Source organism: Phasianus colchicus, chromosome 13 (genome assembly GCF_987193195.1).
Source record: "Phasianus colchicus chromosome 13, bPhaCol1.hap1.1, whole genome shotgun sequence".
Lineage (NCBI taxonomy): Eukaryota > Metazoa > Chordata > Aves > Galliformes > Phasianidae > Phasianus > Phasianus colchicus.
In genome coordinates this window covers 20,254,539-20,275,305 of record NC_143448.1, presented here as the reverse complement: position 1 = coordinate 20,275,305, position 20,767 = coordinate 20,254,539, and the positions used below count along the sequence as shown (strand labels likewise).

Sequence of the window (20,767 nt, the reverse complement as noted above, 5' to 3'; positions counted from 1 at the left end):
GAGTGAGCTGCCCACCCAGCCATACAATTTCTCCAAAAGCAAATCGGTTGTAGGCATCCCACACAATTTAAGAATTACAGTTTCTGGCTTTTGGCAAATAGGGACGATCAGTCCCTATACTGGTTTGGAAAAGCCATGCATCTAACTAGGTAATACATTATGTAGAACATTTCACACATGCCATGGGACTCTGCCCTCACAAGTTCTGCTATTGCCAATTATCAGTTGTCTGTTTTTCCTCATTAACCATGAGCTGTGAGCATTCTTCTCCCTCCAACTGCTCCTTTCCAGCAGTTTCTGCATTATACTGTCCTCAGAACACCTTAACTACTTCTGTTTTTCAGCGCATCAGCTATTGGAGCGTGAAGAGTGATAAAAGCTTGGAACATGTCAACTGCTATGTTCCAAGAGCAATTCTTTCAGAGAGCTACAAGCAATGCTGGTAGTATGCTACCTCTTCCAAAAGCAGAGTTTGTGATATCTCTATGCAGTTTTGTCTTCCAATTTTTAGAGCTGTTTCTCAGTTCTACCTGCAGCGTTTCCTGACATTTTCTAATTAATCAACTGCAGCATTTCAACACCTATTTTCAATCCCAGAAATGCTATCAAGTAGAGTATAAGATCCCCAGTACAAGAAGGCTGTTGGTGAGGGTCCAGAGGAGAGACACAAAGATGATCAGGAGACTGGAGCACCTTCCCTACAAAGACAGGCTGAGGAAGCTGGGCTTGTTCAGCTTGGAGAAAAGAAGGCTGCAGGTGACATCATTGCAGCATTTTAATACCCAAAGGAAGCCTACAAGCAGGAGGGGAGTCAACTCTTTGAAAGGGTAGATAATTGCAGGACGAGGGGAAATGGCTTTAAGATGAGGGAGAGAAGATTTAGATTGGATGTCAGGGGGAAGTTCTTTACAGAGAGAGTGGTGAGGTTCCGGAACAGCTGCCCAGAGAAGCTCTGGATGCCCCGTCCCTGGAGGTGTTCAAGGCCAGACTGGATGGGGCCCTGGGCAGCCTGGCCTAGCATTAAACGAGGAAGTTGGTGGCCCTGCATGTGGCAGGGGGGTTGGAGATTCATGATCCTCGAGGTCCCTTCCAACCCTGATCATTCTGTGATCCTGCAGACTTAGCCCAAGTCTTTTAAATGCTGCCTTGTCTTAGTTCTTTCCCTTCCTGAGTATTCACTGACTCACTGTAAGATTAAACATGTCCTTAACTTCACTCAGAAAACAAGATTTATATTAGCATTCAGCACCTCTAAAGCTGCTTTTAAATTTCACAAGTATTAGAAATCAGGAGTCTACAGTGGATAAGTGCTTTACAAATGCATATGAAAACTTTACTTGGAACAATTCTTTCTAATTGCCAGGCTCAAATTTTAGGAGAATTAAAAGCATTTCCATCACATAATTGCTCATCTGAAAACTGGTCTGATGCCAGGAATACAGAACAACTAACTGATATAATGTGTTTACATAACACATTTCAATATTGCATCTGGAATAAGAACTGGAAACATTCCAGTCCAGTCAGCAGGTTCAGTAGGGACCTTGCTGATGATTAACTAAGGGAAACAAGGGATGTTAAGGAATAGTTTCTGCAAGACTTCAGGGAAGGATAGATGCAAATTTCAGGAGCCTAGGAATTTACTGATTACCTCTTCAGTTACACCACAGGACTCTGCCACGGGATTGCTATTTGCTCAGTTACAGGAACTGCTACCGCTTCTCAGCAGTTCATCCAGGGCCCATCTGCAGTGGCACCTGGCCACCTTCCAGCCTCTAATGATCAATACAAATCAATATTCTGCATAATCTCCTGCCCTCTACAAACACAGAGCAGCTCTCCTTTCACCAGCTCAACCGGTCTTTCTGGATGTCAGTGCTGGACTTGAGAGGACAGGCTTGTGTGCACATAATTCAAGTTGTTAGTCCTTCAACAAAAAGGTAAGTATTCTTATTTGAAAAGTCAACCGAAGTGTGAAGCAAAATGATCTGCTGTAATCAGTTGTCATGCTGCAACGTGATCTCTGCTATCCACTTTTCAATCCCATACACAGCTTTGCAGGTTGACAATAAAAGCTGTTTTGAGAACTGCTGTGCCCATTTTTCAAATCCAAAACAGTTAAAACACTAAAGATCAAAAAACTCAAATAACTAAACAATTTTTAAGTTGTAAATTAACTACTACTTTCACCCCGCCACTGCACTGTCCAAATATTTTAGGAATACATTACAAGAGAAAAGGCATGGAAAGTATGCTCAGCAGCAGTTATGCAGTCTTGAACTTGCTCACAGAAGGCAGTAATTTGGACAAAGTTTGAGAATTACCCATTCTTCCTCCCCCAGGCAAGCAATGTGGATTGTTCTACCATTCAGATGTTAGTTGTTAATAAAGCATAAAGGAAAAGATTGCCAAGACTTCTTGCTGTCCCCACCTTGGTGGGGCTTTTAACAAACATTTAACAGGAAATGCTGATATAAATCACTATGGCATTTCTGCTTTTAATGAAGTAAGTATCACTGGAGGAGGAAAAACAAAAAGCAAGACCAACACATACTTGAAACACCAAAGTGTATATAAGTGTTTGCCTGGAATTGCACAGGATTAGGAAGTGTCTTTCCTGTCCACAGAAGCACAACAGATGAAGGGTACGTGATATAGTACTGAAATCATGAGACATGCACAGAATACCATAAGCAGTATTATTTGACAGTTTTATCCCCAGCACTCTTTTGCTTCTCTCTGGGTCCTTGTCAAACAGTAGCTGATACAAAGGACTTCCAGAGGAAGACCCTTGAAAACGACTACTTCCAGTTAGGAGCAATGGGCCTGGAGGGAGACAGAAAATTCTTCCACACAAGGAAAGCCAAGAGTTATAAAAATATGACTTACTATACATTAGGTTGTTCTTGTGATGCTGGGACAACCTCAGTGTTATGAAGAGTAGAAGGAAAACAAGCACTAAAGTTTCACAGCAGCAGCCTCTTCCATAGCATTGCTTCAATTTTAGTTAATGTTACTTTCATTACAGTTGGCTCTGATAGATTATAATATCGAGAAACAGAGAATAGCACATCACTGCTTCCTTTGTTTTGAATTGTTTCACGCAGCTCAGAATTGAGTATGCAACAGTCCTTTCTTATATTTAAATAAGAAGGATACCTCAGATCAATCAAAATAATGAGTTCTCTAAATTGCTTTCCTTTTCAGTCCCATCTTCTTATGGCATAGAAACTAGAGGACATTTTTTGCATCCCTCAATCAGCAGAGGTGTCTGCTGTGTTCCACAGCTTATTGCTGGATTTACACAGTTGCTTTTATTCTCACATGAACAGCAGATATTCCTGGGCATTCTTGATCCAGCCCAGCAGTGCCTGACTACGCAGTATCTTCCAGGCTTCTTGATAATTTAACGCAGCTTCCTTGTAGTCCAAGTAGGTTTCCAGAGTCTTCATCCTAACAGAAAACACACAGCAATAACAATTCTTATACTACTCTTTTAGATGTATTGTCACAAGATGAAAAAAGCAACCAAGCATGTAAGAACATGATAATGTCCTATGAGCTTTTCCATGCCACTAAATGAAATTCTCTTGTTCTTCTAGGGAGACCTGGAGAGGCCCAGGCCTTTAGAAAACCAGTGTTTTCAGACACTATCAGGATTCTTACACAAGAAAAAACCAACTTGTCTGCCATGCTTCATACACACTCTTCAGCAACAGAAGTAACAGAAGTAGTGCCTTTGTGACAATACATTATAGAGAACTTTCATAGTAATAAAAAAATGCTGATGCAAAGTAGAAAAGGTGGATAGAGATGGGTGCTTTAAATTGGACAGAGGTAGATTTATTTTGCTAGAATGGCTGTGATTGCTGGTTGGCGGGGAAGGGGATAGGGAAGAAGTGTCTTCCAACACAAAGTAATGGAAAAGAGCAAGTTAAATATATATATATATATATATATACACACACACACACACACACACACACACACTCTAAATCATCTCCTTAAAGCGTAAGAGACTCAGTTTTGTTGCTCTGCTCCCCTTCCTCATGTAGCATCCACTCCCTGCAATCTCAGCAGAACCACTAGTTACTCTGCTGAATGCATCAATTTTCAGAAGACAGAATTACAAGTTCATGGTATCTGATCACTAGTGAGAAAAGAGAATGAAAACACCTCTAAAACAGTTTCATCACGACTTCTTTCACTTCCTTGCACTTCTTTCCCAGCCTCTTCTCCCTTTGCTGAATGGCATCAGCTGCATGAGAGAAAGCATTTATAAATTCAACCCAATATGAAGGGGATATCCTGGGCAACACAACCTTCCTCAAGAAAGAAGAGCCAAACTGCTATAAGGAAGTCTAATGCAAGAGGTCTGTGGACCACTGCACTAGGCTCCAGAAAAAGTTTTCATGCTTAAAGGCACCACAGTCACCACCACCACCCAAAATACCAGCAGACTGGCCAGAAACTAGAATTCAGCCTTTCAGCCTTCTGCTATAACAGTGCAACATGCACAGCAAACCATGATATATTATCTATCCTAAAGACCTTAGGGCTGGAAAATGGAAGGCTGTGAACATGGCTATGTGTCACTGCTGAACATAGGAGACGTACAGAATCACAGAATGATTTGGGTTGGAAGGGACCATCTAAGTTACAGTCCCCTTCCACTAGACCAGGCTGCCCAGGGCTCCATCCAGCCTGGCCTTGAACACTTCCAGGGATGGGGCATCCACAACTTCTCTTCTATGCACTCTGACAAACCTGCCTGCACAAACTGTGCTTTCAGAGCATCACTGAAGAGGTAAAAGACCAACAATTATCTGCATAAGCAGAGTTCAGGAAACAACACAGCTCCAAGGACTGTGGACATTAACCAGCTCTGATCAAGAGTTCAGTGTATGCTTATACTCAAGGATATGACTGATGCATTCTTTGGGAAGAAATTATTATACTACCACACTTCCTATACTTAAAGTACTTCTAAGATGTTTAAGATTTTGATGCTGTCCTGCACTGTACATTCAGCCAATGACTTGTATTTGTCCTGTACTCTAGAACAGCTAGCATCAGATGTTGTTTACATCTTCAAAACAGTTACTTGTACATCCTAGGATTGTCAAAGATCAAAAAAGAATTACAATACACAGATTTTTGAGCTAACTTAATCTTGTTAAAGGTGAAGCATCTCTTTTCCTTGGATTTACTGTAGATGCTGATGCATACAGACATATACATATATGTACATATGCATGTACACAGACATTTTCCATCAGTTGCTAAACCAAGAGAAAGATTGATGCCTACCTCATTTCCCTGAATGCTGCTTTGTTGTATTTTTTTTTTTTCTTTCCTGAATCTGCTGGCAACTAAATGGTTCTTCAGTGCACATCCAGCAGTCTGATCCAATTTAACTAAAACACATAAGGGATTTATCTAACTTAATTATTCCAACTGACCTCCTTCATGAAAATATTACAGTAGAAAGTAAGAGGAAAACTGAGTTGCTCCTCATGACACATTCTGACCACATTTTTCCATACTCATTATCAAAGGAATGATAACATGAAAGTGATGCAGCAGATGAGATGTAACCAATAAGAGAACTGAATGAGGCAGCAGTCTGGCTGCAGTAGTTAAAAAAAGAGAGATGGATTTATGTACCAGAAATTTCAAACATTCTGCCTTGAGCAGGCTCTCAGCTTGTTCCAATTTAACACTGCCCATGCTGATCCTCAGAAGAGATGTGAAGAATCAAAGAGAGAGGGACAAAAAATCAGGAGAAGCAGATTTACATACTGGAAAAAAAAAACCAACAAAAGATCATCATAATCACTACACTAGTTCACTGCAAAGCTTTAACTGCCCCAGTATCTTAGGTCTAGCAGTGAACAACAGTGAATTAGAGAAGAGTTAAAGGAAGTCCCGAAAAAAAAGCAACTGGACAGCCTGGCTGGTGAGCTAGCACCTCTACTGTACAAACTGAGTTTGTGCAGCCTAAAAATGATGCCACATCTGCAAGTCATCTGGACTTTGTCAGAAGACAGAAAAATAATAAAGGACAAAAATGTCAAAGGAAATTACAAAGCCACTGAACTCAAGAAGAGGCCTGAGGTGAAGTGACTTTATGTAAGGAGCACGTGATCAGCACAAGGAGTCAACTACTCAACAATCAATCAGTTCATGCTATGTTCTGCACAAAACAGTGATTTAAGCCACAAGCAACTCCTTTGCAAAAGAGAGTGATAATTTTAAACTGAATTAAGAAGAAAGTGTGCCTCTCCATACAGCATCAATTAAAACCATTTCAACAACATGGATCATGTTGACATCAAAGCTTTTAAATAAAGACACAGAAGATAACTGCAATCTTTAATTCATAAAACTTAAAACCAAGTAAAACCTAATAATTAAAGATTAAGGGTGTACTTATTATGGCTGAGTTCATCTTGCCTAAGGTCTTAGCGCCAATGAAATGAAGAGATGGCCTATCTCCCCTGCTCCCAACCACACATACCTTCTATTTTTGTTTATTTTGCATGGGTTCTTTTATTTGCTCCAGCTTTATCTCACCTCACTAGCTCTTGCTCCATCACATGCTTTGATGAACAAAAATTTTAGCATGCATTTGACTAAAAAAATTTTATTCAAACTCTTATTATGAAGGAGAAAGAGATGGCATCTTATATAATTGCTTAAACACCAGTGAGATATCAATAATGACAGAACCATTTGATAGAGGCTTTGAATCCCACGCTGAAGGTACGTGGTGGCAGCTCACCTTTTCAGAAAATCCTACTTCCTTCCTCTCACCTCCCTCTTTGCTCCCCCTCTCCCAGTTGCTCATTGACATTGGACAAGATTGCTTCAACTCAAGGGAAAAAAAGTTGTCAAGATAACAGATTGAAAAGGCTTACAGAGGGGTCCATAAAACAGCACATCTAGAGAATGACAAGGCTCTGTGATCAGAAAAAGAATGCATCCGTTCAAAAATAGTAAACCTTCACACCAAAACAACCTGCAACTTCTTTTCTCTCATTAATACATAAGCTGTTTATTCAACAAGGTAATTTAAAAAAAAAACAAAAACAAAAAGACTTCCTAACCCATCAGGGACATGACATATTATTCAAGTCTCAAATTTTAACAGTAGATTTATCTCAGGTGACACTGATTGGCAGAGTTCAGTATCAGCAGGGTTCCTGAACCTCATGAAAATAACTTATCACTCTTACAGATATTATGAGAATGTATTTACCGGAGAGTGTCTGGTAAGTTCTCCTTTGAAATGCTTGTCACCAGCTTTTGGAATTCATGGAACAGTTCCACTTTACAGATCTTTGATCTGATGGGGAAAAAAAAGCAACAACAGGATAATAAGAAATGCACTTTCACTTATTGGTTCCTTAAATGTAGCCCTGTCAGGGCAAAAAATGCCTCTGCCCAGTGCTAAAATGAGCTGCAGACATCACAGCTGAATCTCCCCCCCATTAACTCTTCCCACCCCACCTGAGCTGCCCACTATTTTTTTTTTTTTTTTTTTTTTAAACTCTTGATTTAGATGTTACACAAACAAAAGCTGAATTACCCAACTGTCCCAGGTAGCTCTGATAGTTTGCAGAGAACATTTTAACAGCCCCACATTTAGCATTATCTAGTAATTATCTAGTATTTTGCATGGAGGAAAACAAACCAACAAATACTTTCCACCAATCACTCTGAGATTCCTTGAAGAAAAAATGAGAATAGAAATACAAAACTTGTTTATTATTAAGCAACCCCCCTCCAGCAAGTCTACAAATTCCTTATTTGGACCTTTTACTACAAAAGCTCTTACAGAAAGGAAAATCTGCAACAACAACAACAAAGTCCTGCAACATGCTCACTTCCTTCAGTCTCCAAACCAAAAGTTACAAAGTAAAAACTCTGCTAGCTTTGCCAATAAATAAGCTGTCTTTTAATAAAAAATTATCATAGTTCCAATGTTTTTCTTTATTAACAGCAACAAGCAAGAAATAGGAAGCTTCTCAGCCCTCATCGAGTTCCTTTCCCTTACACAATATTTACTTATTCCCAGTTCTTAAGTTTCTGCTCTAATAATGCACCACACACCACTAAAGGAGAGGTTAAAAGGTAAGATACGTGCATCCAGATATCACAGTATTCTCAGACCTGCTTTGAGGGCTTCCAATCCCCTTCTTTGTAGTTCCTTGCCGAAAGCCATCTGAGGTAACATCCAGAGGTCGCTCTGGAACTGCACTCCAACTGATAGCTGGGAACAAGATTAAGAACAAGGGAGACACTTTTAGAATGAAACTTAACCATTCCCTCAATTTTCTGAGTTCACATGACACCACGCTACTTTCCCAAAGTAGTTAAGACAAACTAGAAAGAGGATTGTGTTTCTCTTGGGTACACAGGTAAACTCCTATTAGAAAAACAGTAATAAAAAAAAATACACACACACTCTTACTCTTCATCTTAACCAGCTTCTTTAAGAATCCGTACCTCTTTAAACATTTAGCCTACAGCTTCATAATTTCCCCCTTTTTAGAAGGATTCTGTTCTCTTTGATACATCCAGTCTAGACAAAGTATGAAGAAACTTCCAAGTTAGATGGCAGCTGCACATCAGTCTGCAAAATACCATCCTACCCTTATACCTTTACCAGTCATCCTTTGTTTTCCTTATTATTTTATTGTGTATCCTCAAATTGCTTTTTATGTTTCATAATTGACACATATCAAACGCATGTAGTCATCATCCGAAAAAAGTCATTAGCTTATAGTAACTATAAAAATACTAGTAATACAGTATATAGTAAATACAGCAAACAAAAATACTTTGTTGGAAGAAATAACAAGTGCCAATGACATTTTGCTCTTCCCCTATCCTGACACCTAATTACCATCTTAGATTGTAGTGTTGTGCATGCTGAAGCTTGGCATGTCCCACCTCACAGCCTTATAAATAACTACCAAAGCATGAGAAGCAGCACGTTTGCAGAAACAAAACTGGCATGTCCAGCCTGCCCCTCTCTAACCAAACAGTAGTATCTTTAACATGTACTACCTTGAGATAATTTCTGCTGCCTAAATTCTCTCATTCCTCTGTTTTCCTAATGGGTGAAAGAGCTGCATGTACATGAAGACTAAAGAGAATTTTCACAGCTTTTCTTATGATACCATCCTGCCATTCAAGATACTCAAAAACTACATATTATAAAGCATATTACACAGACCAGTAATGTATTGTGATTCAGCTATAAGCTGCAATTGCTATGCTCTGCTTGATGTACTTACGCTGTGATTTGGGTGATTTAGTGCTGCAGTACTCCACAAACATGAAATCCCCTACAGAATGTCAAATAACATAAAATACATAAACACTGAACAATCCCTGTATAGAATACCTGAAAAATAACTTGTTTAGAGGATATCAGACTCCAGAAAGTAGATTAAAACTGACTTGAAATTCAAAATTCTCTATTTTTTTCCCATTTCTTTCTAGATATTGCAGACTTCAAAATATTAAGTTGAACATGTGCTGGATAGGCACATTGCAGCTAGTATTTCTAAGAAGAACATTTCAATATCCAGCTTGAGAACTATGAATTTAGATTTAATTTCAATTTTCATTGCTACATGAAAGACCTCAATCTAGCGTATTTCGTATGCAAAACAGTTTAATATTCACCAACTTCTTACATAGTGACCTAAGTAACCATACAAAAATGCAACTTTTTTAAAAATTTAGTACATTTAGACACAGGTTGCCACAGACTACTTTTGCTTAGTGAATTCACACCACTTTCCAATAATGGATTTTGTTTCCCAAGTCCCAGTATAAAAATAATCTTTCCCTTACTGGCACCTACAGGTAATTACAAATTGAGGCATCTGTGAATTCCACAAAGGAGCTCTTTATTTCTATGCTGTTTTATCATCAGGTCTGTTCTAATGCATAGGATATGTTCTAGTACAATAGCAGTTGAAGTTTTGAAAAACTGCTTAACCACACACACACACACAATCAGTTCCCTCCCCCCTTCCTTCCCCCACCAAAAAGGAGACCACATTGCTAAATTACAACATGATTTGCAGATTAATTCATCATGATGACACTGAAAGAGGCAACATCTCAAACAACTTATGAATAAATAAACTTACAAACTTATAAAACCTTTATGCTATGTTCTCTTGCATTCCTCCTACATTCAAAAATTTCTGGAGAGATGAAAAGCACAATTCAATATCTCAAATTTTCTACTGATCAAGGAGGAGAGGGTAAAACTAATTAAAACAAGAAGCCTTTTGATATTTTTCTTTTCACCCTCAAAATTTTTAAATTGGCTAGTTATTTTTTGCCTTTGTTTAGATTACATATCCTTATAAATTCTTAGTTCACGCCCTGCCTCTACTTTCCTATAAGCACTTTCCAGTGCTGTCTTCAAATTAGTTTACTGCTATAAATCACACTTCGTCTCTAGCACTGGCAGTGAATGATTTTCTATATTCACATTTTAGAGAACATCACTAAATCCACCTAATTTATATTTGGACCTTTGCATATCATCACACAACCAGTCCACGTTAACTCACCTGCGCTACACGGAACAAGTTTTCTTTTGCTGCTAATCTGACCTGCTTGGATGGCCTGACGGCTATGTTCAAACTGAAGATCTGACTGCAGCAATTGAACCTCCTGAGTGAGAAAACCATCTGGTAACAATGAGATGTGCCGACACCTAAATAAACATGGAGAAACACAAGCGATTTAAAGAACTGTACTCCAGGACAAGCAGATTCTGCGCAATTTAGTTTCACAATCTGAAATGTGTTACATTTTAAAACAGAACTGAATGCAAGTTGCAGAACAGAGGTAAGATCTGGGGACATTTTCCCCTTCTAAAGAGTATCTGTTTAGGCTATTAAAAACCAGCCACATAGTTTAGTAATACCTTGTCCACCTTACATAAACTACAACGAACCAATTTTAATATAGATACAGTTGAAAGCTAGGACAAATCCATAGAAGACAGGCAAAATAAAAACTGCAATATCATTCTGCAATCAAAATGAAAAATAATAATCAGAAATTATTTACACAGTCAACCACACTACGTTAACAACATTTTTACAAACCTGAAGGTTCTTATACAACCTCAGCTTTGTTACCTTCAAGAACTAATTACTAGAACTTGGGGTTGGACTTGATGATCTCTAGAGGTTCCATCTAACCCATACAATTCTGTGATTCTGTGAATCACTTGAGGAGGAAAAAAATTGTGTATGTTTAACTATTCCAGTATTTACATAAAGCAGAAATTAATTAAAGCTGAGGGTCATATTATCAGATGTAGTTTGCAAAGTCAGTTTTCAGACTGTGTTTATTAAACTTTCTTGACATTCAGCATGCCTACCATGAGTTAATCACCTGAAAGCAAAAGCAGCTAGTCAGGCACTATTTCTGCAACCTTCAAACATCTGAGCTCTTAAAAATTAGCAGCACGCTCACAAAAATGAGATTAACTACATGGTGAGTAGTCATGTGACAAAGTCATAGTATTTTCTACTTCTAGGACTAAGTAATGAAATGGTGAAAACAGAAACCAACAAAAAATATTACTCAGTACGTTATTTTAAATTCAGCAATGAAAACTCCAGAAAGCAACATAAAACCAGTACCTTCCTAAAACACCCACATATGAAAGTGTGCAGAAAGTCTACCAAAGTGCTCATTCATTGCCTTTTTAGTCAGACTGTGTAGCAATTGGACAGATCAATATAATGGGAAAGGCATTACAACAGAGGTGTGATGATGAAAGGACTGGCACAACAGAGAGGTGCTATAAAGGAAGGGAAGAAATTGCTCACTCTATCCGAAGATTCCAGGTTCACAGGGGAAAGCTTCACCAAGGAGGGATCTCCAACCACAGCTCCTTCCCCAGTGGCACTCAGCCCTTCAATGAGGTCTAAGAGAGCTGCAGCCAAGCTCTGCCCCGTCTGGTCCCACAGCTGAACTGCCTTCACCTGTGCTCCCAGGGCTGACCGGGTCTTTTCCCCAGGTGCTCAATCAGTTGCTCAGGATGTGACTCAACAGTTACTATACAGACTTGTCTTCAGGGCAGAAGTACTCGGGAGCTTAATTTAATTCAAGGAATTCATTATTCAGCCATTTGCAACTTTAGGAATGTATCAAGGACTCTACTATTCAGTTACCTACAAGAGACAAAAGCTGCTTTTGCTCACCAACTCATCTCTATAAAAGAGGACTTGGAAGATTATTGAGAATATCCTGAGTATAGGCAACTGAATAAGTTACAAGCTCTGCTTGACCCTCTTTGAGAAAATAAATTCTGGAAGAGAGTGAGAAAAATTCAACTTTACTATGCTAAAAATATCTCAAACCTGTGTCCTTTCAGGCTTTATTTTCTGCTTTTAGAAAAACTCGGGCAGGTAACAGCCTCTCAATGCTCCTCAAAGAAATGATCAAGCAGATCCTGAATCTAATGAATTATTTTGTACATCTTCAAGTCTGATCAGCATTTCTGATCAGCAGAAGTCATCTACACAGGGCTACTTTCTTAAAAATGTGAATTTGCAAAGTCCACATGTTCTGCAAGTGACTCTGGTGCTCAGTTTAGATATTTGCACAAGCTGTCTTCCATAACTCAATTTCTATACAAGCTACCCAACTTCCAATGTAGAGTGCTTACCTCTCAATAATTGCTCTCTGCATAGCTTCTTGGCTATATGGGCACTTCCCCACTATAACTGCGGACAAATACACTGGACACTGCAGGAAATGCATGAGAAGGGCTCCTTGACACCCCAACACATTCCAGCGAGCCAGTTTATCACTGCAGGACATAGAGCATGTTCTATCCCCACGACCTGGCTTCACCCGTAATAACCCTACACAGTGATACTCTATGCCAGGTATTAGGGTGTCACTCAGCTCTCCAGGTACACATTTCGCTCCAGTTCTATAAACATCTACCGCCTTCAGTTTGCCAATGCTGGTCTCCTTGTTAGCTGCTTGCATCTCTTCAGAACATTCACAGCACTCTGGATTCACACGGCCTTCTGGTTTCACAAATACTTGCTGAACAGCCACATCCTCAGTGATCGTGGAAAAAAAACCACCATCAGCATTCTTCATTCTCTTGATTATATGACTACTTTCCATCTTCTCTGATTTCCTTTTATCTTCTGGGCCCCTATGATCACAGTTACTACTGCACAGCACTGACTGTCCAGTTACATCACGTCCATTCACTGATTTAGAAAGATGGTTCTCTGTTCCCCTAATTGGAATAATAGAAGCATCACCACCTAGAGAGGAACGAACATCAAAGTTAACCAAAAAGGTGTCTCCTATGAGTTTAGCAGACCAAGGTAATATTATGGCTACTACTAGCTTTCACAAATTTGTACTCAGAAAAATTGTAATTACCGTAACACATTTTTCAAGCATGGCTATGTACAATGATCAGTGTGAAAAATCTGCAGGAAAACCAAATGATACAACTCCCAAAATAATAAAGAAAACACTACCAAATTAGGACTTAGAATGGAAATCATAAGCTATGTCACTAAAACAAGCTCAAAACCAAAATTCCAGGATGAGTTTAAAGAAAAAAAAAAACCAACCAAAAACCTCAAAAGCACGTGAGGAAAGTAAGTCAGGAAATTACTATTAAATTTGAAGAGGGTAGATTCTGTTCTTATCTTGCATTAATGAAGAAAATAATTACAGCCTATACTAACATTGCCATGAAAATTATGAAAATGCACACGTGTCTGTACTAACTCACGTTAAATACTGATGGGACATTTAGAGAATACTTTGCTTTGGTAACAGACTAATAGTAGAAAGAACACACAGGGAATCTGAAAATCTGAGAAGTGACATTCCTATGTTTTGCCAACAGGTCTTTATCTCCACATTGTGGTTCCATGGTTTTCACTCATTAGTTTTGTTTTTTTTTCCCCAAACACTTGAAAAGCATCTTTTGCAATAGAAAAGGTTGCATTCCATTCCATAAGATGGGTGGAGAGGCATAGAGGGACAGGAGTATTTATTTACAGGAACTGTAGTAAATGCCCTTTTCTTTTTTCTATAGGAATCCGAATCCAGGAAAACAACATTTAAAGTAAAGTGACCAAGAAATATGACAGGATATCTAACATTTTCATTACTGGAAGCCAAACATCCCACCATACAGTGAGCAGTTTATTGGGTTTAATAAGTTCTCATGGATCACATCCAGTGAAATAAAATGCCAAACATATCTGAGGAAGGCCAATCAAGTACATCTCAGGGCACATGCTGATGACTGTTGACATGAGCTACCTACCACCTTACTCTTACTCTGGAAAGACTGAAAAAAAAGTAAAATCATCTGTTTCTTGCACGCGGGAATCATGACTTGGTTCACTCCTAAATACTCACACGGGGTATGACTACAGAAGAAAATAAATACGATATTTGGTTTCAATTTCCATTTCCCAGTTTCAGTTCCTGGAATAAAGATGCTGCATTGTTGGTAGGAAGTCGCCAGCCGCATCTGATGGAGAAGATACCTGTTGAACAGAAAGTTTCCAAGAACCATTTACTTCACTTTTGATGCATGGTAAAAATGACAAAACTTGTATGTCCAGTAATGCTTGCTCATTCCTGATTATGTATTTGAGGAGCCAATCAGTTATGCTTCTGTAGTCAGAGAGCATCCCAACATACTCCATAAACGCAAGCAAACTACTACAACCTTAATGAGAGCCCAAAGGGTTACATTCAGAACAGTTAACTACCTCTTCACATTGCACACATAGGGTCCACTCCTGACGCTCTACTTATTACCAGCCTTAACACTCATCTGACTATAAGAGCTAGTTTAGCAGCAAAAAACTACAGAAAATTAAATATTTGCTTCTGCCACCTTAGTTCCTTGAACCAGCTTACCCCGTGCTTCCCACAGGAAAGATCATCGAGCAGATCCCCCTGGAAGGTGTGCAAAGGCATGTGGAAGAAAAGGAGATGACATGGGATACCAGAATTACTTCATCAGGAGCAGCTCCTGCCTCACCAACATTGTTGCTTTTTATGATGGCATTAACTGCATTAATAGATAAGGGAAGAGTCACTGATGTCATCTATCTAGACTTCAGTAGGCATGTGACATAGTCCACCCATAACGCTCTTCTCTCCAAATTGGAAAGATATGGATTTATTGGCAGACTGTTCAGTTGACAAGGAACTGGTTGTGAGATCACACCCAGAGAGTGGTGGTCAATGGTTCAATGTCCGCATGGAGGCTGGTGACAAGTGGTGTCCCTCAGTACTGGGAGGAGTGCTCTTTAACATCTTCTTCAATGACACTGACAACACAATTGAGTGTACCCTCAGCAAGTTTGCAAGTAACACCAAGCTGTGCGGTTGACATGGGGACACCATTCAGGGGGACCTAGACAGGCAGGAGGAATGGGTCCAAGTGAACTTTATGAAGTTCAATAAATCAAAGTGGAATCTGAACATGAGCCAGCAAGGTGCCCTTGCAGCCCAGAAAGTCAACTGTATCCTGGGCTGCATCAAAATAATTGTGGCTAGCATGTCAAGGGAGGTGGTCCTGTCCCTCTACTCTGTACTGATGAAACCTCTCCTGGAGTTGTGTATCCAGATGTGAAGTCCTCAGCACAGGAGAGACACGGACCTGTTAGTGCATGCAGAGGAGGACCGCAAAAATGATCCAAGGGATGGAAAACCTTCTGTTTGAAGACAGGCTGAAGAAGAAAGAGAAAGCTCTGGGCGAGACCCGATAGCAATCTTTCAGTGTGTAGGGGGCCTCTAAGAAGGTAGGAGACAACTCCTTAGCAGGGTCTGCTGCGACAGGACAAGGAAACTGGTTTCAAACTGAAAGAGGGGAGGTTTAGATTGGAACAAGGATTTCTGTTTGTTTTTATTTACAATAAGGGTGGTAAGGCACTGGACCAGGTTCCACCCGAGAGGTGGTGGAAGCCTCATTCCTTGAGACACTGAAGGTCAGGCTGGACCAGACTCTGAGCAACCTGACCTAGCTGCAGATGTCCCTTTTCATTGCAGGGGAGTTGGAATAGACGACCTGTAAAGGTCCATTTCAACAGAAATGATTCTTTGATTCTAAGCAAACATAGGAATGTATGTGGAAACAGTGAAATGCTACCTTTGACACTTTGTCATAATGCCAACACTGAAATCACATGAAATAACATCCTACTTCTTTGTGAAGGATCTCTGTAATAACAAGGAAGAAACAAGCATTCTCGTCCCTGAAGCTGTCATTTCTGGCTACTTCAGTCGTAAGTTGGAAGTATTTTCACGTCACAACAAACAACCTCAAGTGGCACTGAATAAGAGCACATGTTGTTCATGTCTTACCTCTGGAAGCTCCTTTTGGCCACAATTTCTGCATGACTGTCATTCAGAATGTCTCCTAATGCAAGAACCAAATGAGAATACACATTATTAATGAAGAGGGGAAAGGTTCAGCAGATTTGCTAGCATTTGAAGGGCTTAACATTGGTATTAGTTTATTCCAATCTGTTTTAAACATCCAATCAACTACAAAAAGAGGTAAAAATTCCCTTTCAGTCTGTAGCAAGTCAGAGAGCCATAAAAATCAAATTTTAAATCCTGTTATCTGAAATTCTTTGAGTTAAATAAACTGTCTCCTTCAAAACCTTACTGATGTTTGCTGTTAATAGTAAATCACGCAGCATACGCCTAACATCCAGTAAGTTTCAAGCATTTAGTCTTTTATGAAATCTTTTTCAGTTAATCTTTTGGTACAAGTTCCTTGTTGCAATATGCCCTCTGATCTATACTGAATTTCTTTGCAACTAATTCTGATATATATCATATTTCCATAGTGTACATTGAAACATCCTGGAATATCTGCCTATTGCTGTATCTGAAGGAACAGGAGCTGTAAATCAGCTGTTATTTCAGGAATAAAACATCATGTGATAGAAGACCTCATTAAACAACAATGCAGAACTTCTGAAGGCTTCAAAAAGTTTTTCTGTGATCACAATCTTTCCACGGTCCTCCTCTAAATTCCTTACCAGTTCAACAAGAGCTCTATAAGAGATGATTAAAACAGCACTCTGTATTTGAGAAAAGATGGCGATACAAATAAATGCACCTTTTTACCCACAGATCCTACAACTGAAGAAACTTCTTCAACTTCCTGCTGATGTAATATTCCAGCTGCGTATCGCAGAATGATTTGGGTTGGAAGAGACCTTAAAGATCATCTAATTCCAGCCTCTACTAGAATGGTGAGCAATGCTAACCTCTGCAAATCCATGCAGTATTTTAGCACTGTGGGTGATAGAACAGGTTAAGATTTTCTGCTTTTGGCAGTAGGGAATGCTACTAATTCCTTACAAATATTATGTTATTATTTTTACTCACCGATTCTTATTAATTTAAATTCCTATAGCATGCACAACATATCCCACAAGCTATTATCCTCTTTCTAATCCAGATTAGGGAAAGGATCTAGTCCAGAACATTTTACCATATTAGAAACCAATCCTTCAACAATCGCTCTTCTGTCTCTAACATCCTTGATAAAAGACAATGATCTGCCTCTAAATCATACAGGAAAGCATCCACTACATCAATCTCCATGTTTTTCTTGAAAACAAGTAAATGATTTCCTGTCTTCCTATCTTAGATACACAATTTGTCAAGGGAAACAGGATTATCATCATCTTCTCATGAAAATTCGCATGAATTATTTTTTTCTGATATATTAAAGACTGGAAGATTTCATAGAGAAATCAAGCGTCACTAATCTGACATTATTACTGACTTTTATTCTAGGCTTTAATGAAAACTTTAATGACAACACATATTCTTCTCTTGTCTCCAGTGATTTTACGCCTAGCAAATATCTTAATGATACATTTATTTTTAAATTAATTCGATTAGAAAGTTATGCTAATGAAGTTACCATAATAAGCTTTAATAAAGAAAACATGGTAATTTTACTGTGCTTTAGATGTGACACAAACGTCCGTATTGTTCTGTGAAAATTTAAAATCCAGACCCAGTCTGGGAAGTAACAGTAAATCCCAATGATAAACACACACAATAGTGGGGTTTTTCTTAATATACAAAAAACAAACAAACAAACTTCTGTGCTTTTTATAACAGAGAGATACTAGAATTCAGTGTAGTAAGTAAATGTATAGAGGCAGTAAATAAGCTAGGAGGCCAAGTGCTAGGAAATAACTTATCCATTTTCAAGAAAAATATTCTCCTTTGTAGCAAACATGAGGTATTTCTGTGAGTTGATCTGATGCATTTATAGGAGTGCTGAAAGTGAACTGCATTAAATACTGTAGAAAAGTCCCACATTCATATACGTCCTTAAGAGTTCCCCAGAAAGAATCAGTTGATCTACAAGTGAAGAATATGCAAATCTCTTGTTAGAGATGGCCACAGTTCAGAAAGATAGAAAAGTGGGAAATCCACTGTTTATTTTAGCTGAGCTATTCTGGCACACTTATTTTCATTAAAGTCTAGAAGAAAAGGCTGTACCAGAACTCTGATGTCAACAGTAGATGTTATGTAGTAGAACAATTTAAACACAATTTTCCTAATAAATCTGAAAAATACTTGTACTAATACCATTCTAACATGGCTAAAGCACAAAAAATACCAATAAAAAACTAAGAAACAGAATTTAGTTTCTTCTCTTAATCTACTAATCCATTTCAAAATGAAGCACATCTTAGAGATCACAAAACAGCCTGACAATAACATGTATTAAACCAGTTCTGCCATCTTACTCTGCTCTTCCTAAGACTAACAACTATAGAAAACTCGGTACAAATATAATCACCAACATTTCCTCCCTAGCCAATTTTTGGCACCAGTACTTTCCCATTCTGAATAAAAAATGGACATGTAGAGCAAGTCCAACAATAAATGATTGGAAATTGTAGCTACTGGATGTCACCTGTCTCATATAGATACCGCATAGCATATGGTAAAGAAGAAAGAGCTGGCTAGTACCTCTCGTGTCATGCCTTCCTTAACCGCAAGTATCTTTTGTACCGGACAACAACAAAACTAGACTGCACCAGGTGACAGAAGCACAATAACTTCAGTTATGTTTTGTTCTGCTTTTAGCTATTAAATATTTGGGTAAGTAGCTATGGGGCCTAAACTGCACTTTTCCACACAAAATTTATTCACCTTCAAGGCAGCAAATGCTGCAAATGTTTAAGGCAGCTGTTTTGTCAAACTGCTGTCTGCTTGCTACGGATAAAGACTGCATTATATTGCCTCATACTTCTGGCTTCAATCCAGAAGACCAACTTCAATGCCTTGAACATTCTTCATTGATTCTACGACATCACCAAGAAGGAAGTTAAGACAAGTAGTCTGTTGTTGGATTTTACACAATACTTACCAGTTTTTCTCATTTTGTTTAGTCCAATACATTTTGTTCCAGTTCCGAGAGCAACAACCTCCTTGGCTACTGAAAAAGAAAACAAACTGCACAAACTATCACCAGAAGCACTGCTCTCATGCAGTTATTTTGTAAAAAGGTACAGAACACTGAGTAGGTGGCAGGATGCAGGAGGCAGGCGGTGAGATGTTCCAGCTATAGAACTGAATGTAGTAGATATAACCACTAGTGTGTCATGGGAAGTATATGATCACAAAGTACTGGTACAAGCATTGGTATGACACACTAGGCAATAAGCAGCGAGCAGCAGCAGAAGACTCCTCATACACAGAAGTATGAGTTACAATCTGCATTACAACAACTTGAAAGTGCCAATTAAAGAAAAGAAGGTGATGGTGAACAACAGCAGAAAAAGCACAGTGCACCAACACCTTTACTCCAGGTATCAAGGACCTGTCCAGTCGTTCATCGCTTACTGAATAGCTGGATGCAGGCTTTCACCTTCTCAGCTGCAGTGTGGAAAGAACAGTATTTCACTGCAACTCTCTTTTTTCAGACAGAAGCTGCAAAAGCTCTTACCAGAAGAATTTCACAATAGAGAGAAATGAGACAGGAAAGGGTGTGTCTGTTGCTTTAAAAAATAAGTAAAAGGGTATCTTGAAGGTTAAAAAAAGAATTATCACGAAAATTCACCGCTACCCCTCAGCTTGCAAAGCACGACTCAGCTCTCACCCTTCAGGCTCCCCACACCAGTAGAACCCTCTCCATTAGCAGCAGATTCCACTTTGACCACAGCTGCCAGCAAAGTCCATTCTCTGCTTGGATCTGGCTTTCCCTGCTTGGGGAGTCTGGTCCTATAATGCTCGTAACATAACTCCGCAATTTCATCTGCTGACCACATGGCGCCCGCTGCAGGTACCGCTTCTGCACTGCCGTCACATCTCGCTACGTTGTCGCGCAACGCCTTTCTGGGACGGACGCTAACGTGCTCGCACCGCCCTTTCCAGACTGTTGAAACTGCCACGCGAGACAGAAGTTCCCTATTCTTCTTGTTTCTCCCAAACCGCTGGGAATAATAACAAAGCCACGCTGAAACCCGGGCAGCCCACGAGCAGCAGCTACGGCTGTAACGCCGCCGTTCCTGTCCCGCAGCGCCGCTCCCGGCACGGCGCCGAGCTTCCGCCCCTCCTCAGCGACCGGGGCCACTCACGCGCCCCCGACGGCAGCTCCGAACCCCCACCCCCAGCCAACGGCGCGGACGCCCCGGGCTGCGCAGCGCACAGCACCGCGCCGCCA

The 20,767-nt window shown here is 39.6% G+C and overlaps 1 protein-coding gene across 4 annotated transcripts; it reads right to left on the bottom strand.

The window, feature by feature from the left end:
- Nucleotides 1-728: 728 nt before the first annotated feature.
- ADAT1 (adenosine deaminase tRNA specific 1) lies at nt 729-20,659 on the bottom strand. 4 transcript variants are annotated; one of them, XR_016470726.1, is made up of 11 exons: nt 20,204-20,517; nt 19,472-19,540; nt 16,423-16,477; nt 14,461-14,591; nt 12,722-13,340; nt 10,605-10,750; nt 8,176-8,275; nt 7,262-7,348; nt 5,311-5,417; nt 4,177-4,258; nt 3,331-3,453 (listed from the first exon to the last, which is right to left on the bottom strand). XR_016470726.1 is itself a non-coding variant. In XM_031615434.2 (9 exons), the coding sequence occupies exons 1-9, from the start codon at nt 20,370-20,372 to the stop codon at nt 3,321-3,323; spliced, it is 1,509 nt and encodes a 502-aa protein (XP_031471294.1). In that variant the 5' UTR covers nt 20,373-20,659; the 3' UTR covers nt 729-3,320. The 4 variants fall into 4 exon arrangements, 2 of the variants coding, with proteins under 2 accessions (XP_031471294.1, XP_031471295.1); XR_016470727.1 differs by lacking the exon at nt 4,177-4,258 and having other exon boundaries at nt 3,369-3,453; XM_031615434.2 differs by lacking the exons at nt 4,177-4,258; nt 5,311-5,417 and having other exon boundaries at nt 729-3,453; nt 20,204-20,659.
- Between the last annotated feature and the right edge of the window lie 108 nt (nt 20,660-20,767).

Coding starts and splice junctions, on each gene's coding strand:
- ADAT1 (XM_031615434.2), bottom strand. CDS start 20,372: ATGTGGTCAGCAGATGAAATTGCGGAGTTATGTTACGAGCATTATAGG. Junction 8,276..10,604: donor ACTTGTTCCGTGTAGCGCAG/GTGAGTTAACGT, acceptor TCTTGTTCCCAG/CTATCAGTTGGAGTGCAGTT. Junction 7,349..8,175: donor ATTGGAAGCCCTCAAAGCAG/GTCTGAGAATAC, acceptor TTTCCCCATCAG/ATCAAAGATCTGTAAAGTGG.